The sequence below is a fragment of the Pongo pygmaeus genome, chromosome 11, assembly GCF_028885625.2.
Source record: "Pongo pygmaeus isolate AG05252 chromosome 11, NHGRI_mPonPyg2-v2.0_pri, whole genome shotgun sequence".
Taxonomy (NCBI): Eukaryota; Metazoa; Chordata; class Mammalia; order Primates; family Hominidae; genus Pongo; species Pongo pygmaeus.
In genome coordinates, this window is record NC_072384.2 from 75,719,739 (window position 1) to 75,727,879 (window position 8,141).

The 8,141-nt window shown below is 52.4% G+C and overlaps 1 protein-coding gene across 1 annotated transcript; it reads right to left on the reverse strand.

Annotated features, from left to right (window-relative positions):
* Positions 1-92: 92 nt before the first annotated feature.
* Positions 93-6,613, reverse strand: EVX2 (even-skipped homeobox 2). Its single transcript, XM_054478926.1, has 3 exons — positions 6,001-6,613; positions 4,830-5,101; positions 93-3,493 (listed from the first exon to the last, which is right to left on the reverse strand). Exons 1-3 carry the CDS (start codon positions 6,425-6,427, stop codon positions 2,756-2,758), a joined length of 1,437 nt encoding a protein of 478 aa, XP_054334901.1. The 5' UTR covers positions 6,428-6,613; the 3' UTR covers positions 93-2,755.
* Positions 6,614-8,141: the final 1,528 nt, after the last annotated feature.

Genomic DNA, 8,141 nt, shown 5'->3' on the forward strand with positions numbered 1-8,141 from the left:
GTTTTAAGAGATTCTCATAACCCTGGATGCCACAGTTAAAAACAAACACTAGCACAAACCATTTTGCAATCTCTTAAACAAATAAAATTGCCTTGATTTAAATAACATTTATTTTACATGACCAAACACAATAAATAACGTAATATACAAAGCTTTATAATTATTGCACATTTGTAAAATATCTTACAGTGAGTTCATACATCCAGCAATATTTAAAGCACGAAGACTTTATTTACAGTTTTATTTCAATATAATAACCAGATCCAATGGACCTAACATATGATGAATTTATGTTAATTTTACCAACCAGCGTTCTCATCAATCATATATATTTTTTGGGGGAAATGTAAACATTATTGCCTAAAGTACCTTATATACATCTGTTAGCTGATCGTAACAAAGGACTTTAACAATCTAAATAGGTAAAGCTGATAAAGGGTACCATATTTTGGTTTATTTTATTTAGCCTTAAATTATATATTAATATTTTTAAAAAGTAAACTCAGTGAATAAGAGCTGGTATAATCAATATTTTACATAAGTAGTCTCATGTTTTTAAAAACAAAAACAAAAACTTAAGTTTTAGATCATTGCTATTTCATTGGAAAGTTCTCTAATATTTTATGGTAATATTTTAATAGACCCCAGGAATTTCGAAATACTGTTTCCCCTTTATGTATTTTCCATTTGATGGAAATAATTTCTCCTGGAAAACTAATTCTTTCAAAAGTTTACTGAAAGCCTATATTTAGGAAACGATATTTTAAAATCCAGTGTCTTTAAAATAACAATAATATGTCAGGACACAAATTTGAAATAAAACACAGAAAATAGTGCCAATGTGTATGTATACATGAATATGTGTGTATCTCTTACATATGTATTTGTTTAAGAGCACGGATATATATATGCATATACATACATATACATATATATATACATATATATACACATACACAAACACATGTAGGTAGCCTACCTACATTTTAATACACGTACACACACATACCCACTTCGCTGGGCCTAAACATGCACTAGCAAGTTATTTTAGGGCTTCAACTCTTCAGAAAATCTCATTATGTGAGGAGCGAAGTGGCTCTGCGGGGAGCATTATGGAAATATCTGGGCTTGATTTAATGAGGCTGTTCACATTGGTGGAATATCAACTTAACAGAGAAAAGTCTACCCAGGGCGTCCAAGTTACCAAAATGAAAATTGGCAATTGAGATGATAAGAACGTGGCTTTCTTCTGCGAAATCACTTCAGGTAACAGAGATAACATTAAATAACATACATTCTATGCACCAAGAACAATGTTTTATGTACCGAGTCTCTTATCCGTCTCTCCTAATGACTTCCCTTAGCGGGTTGTTAGTACTTGACAGCAGGTCTCCGTGCGGGGAACTTTTCTCCAATTCCACATTCAAAGGAGGTCCATCAGAGAGCATGATTGGCAATTTTCGTCATAATCTGCACATTATTAGCATCAAAATTGACGTGGCAGTTAACACTAGTGGGTTTTGATGTACTTTTCTTCAAGTTCAAGGAAACCCCTCCAGTAGCCAGGTTGGCAGAGCGGGTCTCAGCAACCCAGCGGTGGCTTTGCAGAGGCGAAGGCGCAATAGACATGCGTGAGAAATATGCCAAGAACCATTTCACCCGAGGAAAAGGAAAGCGAGGAGGGAAGGGGACGAGGGACATAGAGAGTTCTAACTTAGAAAAGTGTCTAAGGAAATGCTTTAGGATAATATTAATATATCTAGAGATTCAAGTATTTCCCAGATCGAGTGGAACCCGGTAGTTGGAAAACTGAGCTGAAAACGCCTCTCCAAATACTACAGCGATCTATCAGTCTTACCCCAACCCCCACTCCCTTCCTTTCCCTTCCCTGGCCTGGCTGTGGCAACCTCTTTTGCCATCACTTTTTGCATAAAATATGCAAGATGCTTCCATTCCATCAGCACTGAAACCAAAGACCAAAAGAGAGAACGGTGTTGGACCGAGAAGGAGGCGGCGCAACGGCCACCCCTTCCAGCACCTCGGCTTTGTCCTTCCCGGGGAAGGCGGCCACAGCCCTACCCGCCTTGCTCCTGAACGTAGTAAACAATCTCACAAACAACCACCGCTGCCCACGCTCTCCATCCGTCCTCCCGGCCTTCTCAGACCTCCGTTCTCCCGCACTCTTCGGGCAGGGTCTCTAATAAGCTCAGGCTGAAAGAACGTTTGCCACCTCCCCCACCCTCGTTGAAAGAAAAGGAAGGAAGGAAGAAAAGAGCAGCAGCGAGAAACCTCCGGGGCGACTCCTCCCCCGCCCCCAAGCACCAGCGCACAGCATCCCCCTCTGTCTTTGTCTTGGTTCTCCGTTGCTTCGGGCTACGCGGTTCAGCCAAGCAACCCCGGGCCTGAGAGCGCACAGCCAGGACTAGCTTAGGGGGAGAGGGGTTGGTCTTTGGGAAACCAAGCGCTCAGGACAGAGATGGAAAGCGGGTCCCGGGAGCCAGAAAACAGAGAGAAGGGCAGACGGCTGGGTGGCAAATACAAAAATAGAAATAACTTAGGGGGATGCCCGCCAGGCTTTTGCGCCTGCTCTTTCTCCTCCAATTCGGAGCAGGTTCCCTTCGGCCTCCCGCGCCCCGGGGCGCCCCCTGGCGGCAGCGGTAGCAGCGGGCAACGCGCGGAGGGCTCAGGGGGCGCACAGGGAACTCCCGGGCACACTCAGAGCGGCGGGCGTGGCCCCCTGGCGGTGGCGACGTAGTTATCTGGTGAGCGGAGCCTCGTCCCTCTGGTCCGGCGGGCTCACGGCCGTCTTACTAAGCACCGCGGCCGAGTAGGGTAGGAAGCCGCTCTCGGAACGCGGCGCCGCCGTGCTGCAGCCGAAGTCCGAGCCTCCCCCGGCCCCTGCACCCCCGCCGCCGCCGCCACCACCGCCGCCGCCGCCGCCGCCGCCGCCGCCACCCCGGGAACCCAGGGCTGCGGCAGCTGCTGCCGCGGCTGCCGCCGCCGACTGACTGCTGTGGCAACTGAGGCACGAGCAGGGTGCAGAGCCGCCGCTGGGGGGCGCGCCGGCCGCCGCCGCCGAGGAGGCCGCAGCCGCTGCGGCTGCGGCGGCTGCCGCGGCAGAGGCCGCGCTGTTGAGCCCCGCGGCGGCCGCGGGAGCCTGGTAGAGACCAGGGTGGCGGAAGCTACACAGCAGCTCCGGCCGAGAGTAGGGGTGCGAAAGGGCGCGGAAGGTGTCCAGTGGCCGGATGGAAGTAGCGAAGGGCGACGAAGCCGCGGCCGCCGCGCCCGAGGCTGCAGCCGCGGCCGCCGCCGCCGTGACGCCCACGTGCGGGTAGTAGTGCAGCGGCACGTGCGAGTGGAAGGGGTAGGGCAGGCTTCCGGTGGCGGCCGCGTGCGTCATCATGTAGGTGTAGAAGCTGGGGTCGGCTGGGTGCGGCCAGGACATGGCCAGGCGCTGCCGCTTATCCTTCATGCGCCGGTTCTGGAACCACACCTGCGGGGAGAGACGCGCCGCAGCCTGGGTTAGGGAGCGCCCCGTGTTCCCGGCTCCTGTCCCAGGACCACTGCCCCTCCCGGACCTCTGAATGGCTTGGCCTACTTCTCTCCGACCAAGCCCAACCCCGAGTACCCTGTGCTCTCCCAGCTGGGAAAGTGTGGACGGCAGTGTGTGGACCGCCGTGGGCACACCGTCCTCAACGAAGAGGGTCCTCTCCCCCGCGTCCGGCTGCTGCTGCTCCTCAGGCTTTTACTCCCTTACTTCTTGCTGCACTTTTTTGTCCCAATCCAACCTTTCCTCTCCCTCCCGCCACCCACCAGTGCCAGTCTCGCTGAGCACCCGTCTCTCAATCCCAGGATTTGCACAGGGATTCTGGGCAGCCTTTGAAGAGAGGCTGCCGCTCAGCTTTTCTGAGAGGTCGCCGCGCGAAGTCTTGAGCCCTCCGAACTGCAAGGACCTGCCCCTAGGGGCACGGGTCCAGTTTTGATATTGAAGGGATGATCTTGTTGGAATCGTTTGCCTTAAATGAGTGGGTAGAGCAATGTCTCCATAAACGGGGAAGGGGACTTTCCACCCCTCCCAACACTATCTAATAAAGACATCATTCGTCACAACTCTAAATTAAAGAAAGCCCGATCAAACCAGAGGGAGACTTCCACACTCCTCCCCTACCCCGTGGAGATTTTTTCTTTTTTCTGCAGTGTCGAACGCTCCATGAAGGGCTCACCAAATCGCCTAACCTCCCGGCTATCTCTCCCAGACGTATAATAAAATTAATAACCTAAAGTTATATATAAATAAGGACAATTTCGTTGCATTTTTCCCCGCAGAAGGTTGCCCTTTTTTCATTGCCCAAGAGGAAAATGTTCAGGAAACTACTGTCTCAAACCAATCGATTTTTAAAATACAGTATCCTTTTCTCCGTGTAACGATTTATGCGGAAAATAAATCTCCAAGCTCAAGAGCAAATGAAAAGTTCCACCTCTGGTTCCTGCTTGAGGAACAAAGACCAACTGGGCTTGCCGCCTAGGGGAAAGTGGGGCCGTGGGTATGGGCGAGGGGGTATCTGGCCAGGCGTTGGGCCAATGGAGCAGAGGTGAGTGCTTTCAGCATTGGAATCACCATTCGGGGGCCTTCTTAGATCCGTCAGGCCGGACAACCGGTCGGATTCGGTAGCCGGGAAATAAATAAGCCAATTCCTTTGGTGACTACCCCTGCGGATTTCCAGACCCTCAGCTAAATCTAGCCACCCAGAAAGGGGAAAGGGGAAAAAGAAACAATCAACCCAGATGCCCCCGGGGAGGCCAGAGTAGGCACGCACTGGAATCGATACCTTGATGGTGGTTTCGGGCAGGTTGAGTGCCGCGGCCAGCTCGCACCGGCGGGGCCGCGACACATAGTTCTCCCGGTAGAACTCCTTCTCCAGGCGCGCGATCTGCTCGCGGGTGAACGCCGTACGGTAGCGCCGCACTTGATCCGCGCCAGAGCCGGAGCCACCCAGCGCCGCGCCCCCGCCGCTGCCTCCGCTGCCTCCATGCAGGCTTCCGAGGCCTGAGCCCGACGCCGACGTCGTGGTGCCGGCAGCCGAGCCGCTCTCTGCGTACCCTGGCAAACAAACGACCAACAGCGCATGAGTGGCTGTACGGCCAACAGCCTGGCGCTGGTGCTGCGCGCGGATCGGGGAAGCCCCGTCAGGAAGGCGAGTCGCTGCCGGAATTGATGGGGTCTGTCATGCTTACAAATTGCTGCCGTTAATGGAATCAATAAAGTTTGGGGAGCCCTTCATAAGCAAATAATAGAAACGGAATTAGGAGGTTTCTTTTTTAATAATTAGAAATTTTCAACCAAGGAGGAAAAGTGGCCGAGGGAAAATGCCTACCTCTGGGCGCAGTTTGGGAAGCTCTGGGTTTGCCGTGGTCTGGAGACCGTAGGGCAGCTTTTTACACGGCCTCTAACCTTTATTTGAGTCTTCGGAGTTTCAAATATTTTAAGAGTTCCAACACAGCAGTAGCTCAAACCCAAGCCAATAGGAGATGAAATCTACTTTTCAACTCTTTCTCCCGCTGACCTAAGCAGAGACGCCGGCGAGGCTTCCTCCGACTTACCCAGAAGAATGCCCCCTCCGGCCCTGAGGGCACAGGGGCAGGGGAGTTCAGAGTAGTTGCCCAGGGTACCTTTCCCAAAAGCAACTCGGCTGCTGACTAGGGGTCTACCGGCTCGCTTGGGCTCTTAGACACGAGCGCAGAAACATTTTCTCGGACTCAGGAGCGAGGGCGGGTGGGCCTGGTGTTCCAGGCTCCGCAGGCCTGAGCCTCGCGGGAAAGCTCAAGGAGCAGAACGGGAAGGCACGGTCCCAGACATGCGTCCCGCCCCCGCCCGTGCTAGCTCGGTGTAGCTTGCTTGTGGAGGGTCTGAGGGGGCAAAGGCACCGGGAAGGGCTGGCGGGGGCCGCGGAGGAGCAAAGAGGATGGGACTGGAGAGCGCGGTGCGGCCGGCGCGGTTACCTTTGCCATTGGTTTCCTTAAGCTGAGCGGCGCCGAGGCCGCCGGGGGAGCGAAGCGCGGAGCAGCCCACCTCCACTTCGCTGCTCATGTCGGCCTCAGCGGCCGCCTCTGAATAATGGCCTGGCTTCTTGCGGCTCTCGGCGGCGGAGGAGATTTCGGAGGAGACGGTGCTTTCGCTGCCCGTGTGCTGCAGGTTGAACAAAGTGTCTATTTCGAATTTGCCCTTGGCGGGGAGTTCTCCCAGAGCGCTGTGCAGGGGGGCAGACGGCAGGCGCGGGCTTAGGCGAGCCGGGTGCTGCGAATTTTCCAGGGCCTCCAGCACAGCATTGCCAGCCGAGTCGGACAAATTGGAGAATCTCTTGCCCGCCGTAGGGCTGTGCAGCCCTCTCTCCATCAGAATCATCTCTTTTCTTATTCTTTCCATCATCTCAGCTTTCTTAAAAATGTCACAGTGGACCTGCTGTCCCGTCCTAATGATAGGCTGCGCCTAGGGCTAATTCTCATTCAGCCCCAGCGAACGCCTCTAAATATTATTATCGCTTTCGGAGGGAGGCGGAAAAATTGTGGGATGCCAGAGCGAGGGAATGACTGGTCAAAATGACCCATACATCCTTCCGAGCCCGAGATGTCATTCATCAAAAAGTAGCGCCCGCTCGTCATTAAGGTACGAATGACGCTTTTCGAATAATCATTTATTGTAACAGGTTTATAAGCAAATAAATACACGCTCCTGTCAGTGGGTAATGAAGGCAGCTTCAGAGCAGACAAATAGATCCAGGTAGGAGGCGAGAAGAGACAAGTGAGGAGGAAGGCTCCGGTCCTTTGCCCGCTCCGAGCCAGTTCTGCTCGCCCGGGGGTTTGGCCTCGGGGGTGAAATTGACAGTCTGATTAATAGAGCGCGCCGCGGCACATTTCCCCCTTCATTTAGGGGCATCATTACGCTCTCAGTTTGCTAGGTTGCCCCTTAGGTCCTAATCATGCAGCGCCTTCCTCATTTTTCTTTGGACACAGATATGTATTAAATAATAGATAATGGTTTGACTTTCCAGAGTAGATCCTCGGGAAGGTTTTTTTTTTTTTTTTTTTTTAACATTTACAAGCTGGGGGCATAAGTGGGGGGAGATAAGGGGGAGGATGCAGGAAGAGTTGCGTAAGGAGAAGACCTTGCGCCTCTCCTGTCTGGATTACTTATCTTTCGGATTTCAGAACCAAATATGTATTTTATTTAACAAATAGGACGCCAGAGTTCTTTCCCTCCCTATTTCTTCACCTCAACCTAAATGCTCTCCTCCCACCCCGGGGGGGAGAGAGAGAGAGGAAGAGAGGGAGAGAAGGGAGAGAGAGAGAGGGAGACGGGGTGAGAGAGAGAGAGGAAGAGAGGGAGAGAGGGAGAGAGAGAGAGGAAGACGGGGTGAGAGAGAGAGAGAGAGAAAGAGAAAGAGAAATATCCTAGAGTTTTGAAAGCGCTTTCTTGCTACGTGGCCGCGGAGGTGCATTGGGTCCGCGCCTCCAAACGGAAATCATTAGGTCCTCTCTGATTTTCTAACACCGTTTGCAGAGTGAGATCTGAACTCGAAGTCCCCGGTTTTTTACTTTTATAATCGTGCTGATAGCCTTCTCGCCTACGCATTTTCCCGAGGGGAAACGAACTAGGCTGGACGATTTGATAGCAGAATTCGACAGCTAACTTTAAACACAGTGGAGATTTACAGCGTCATACGGGCGCTCCGAATCCACTTTCACGTTGCCAGATTTTCCCCTCCCTCCTCAAATAGAATTATTTGCGGCAAAGGCGCTGGATTTCGAGGTCAAAAGAGGAAAAAGGAGACAGCCTTATTCCCCTACCTCCTCGCTGCCCTCCCTTCCCCTTTGCTTTTCTTCCTTCTCTCTTTCCTCCCCTCGTCAACCCCAGCCCCTTACCTGCGGCCACAGGTATTCCCAACGTTGGGTCCGGGCGCAGAGAGTCGCCGAACAGCCTTACCGCAGCTCTCTGCGGCCTGGGCTTGGCGGCTGAGCCTCTTGGCGATAACTTTGATAGTCATAATGACGCCGGTGGCAACCATTTTAACGAAGATCAATCTTCACTCCAGGCCGCTCCTCATCTCCCGCGGTTGCGCCCACCCTTCCCTGACCCTCCAAGC

Excerpts from the sequence above, each read along its gene's own strand:
- EVX2 (XM_054478926.1), bottom strand. The coding sequence starts at position 6,427 with ATGATGGAAAGAATAAGAAAAGAGATGATTCTGATGGAGAGAGGGCTG. Across the intron at positions 5,102-6,000 it reads TAAGGAAACCAATGGCAAAG|GGTACGCAGAGAGCGGCTCG; the intron begins GTAACCGCGCCG and ends TTTGTTTGCCAG. Across the intron at positions 3,494-4,829 it reads TGCCCGAAACCACCATCAAG|GTGTGGTTCCAGAACCGGCG; the intron begins GTATCGATTCCA and ends CTCTCCCCGCAG.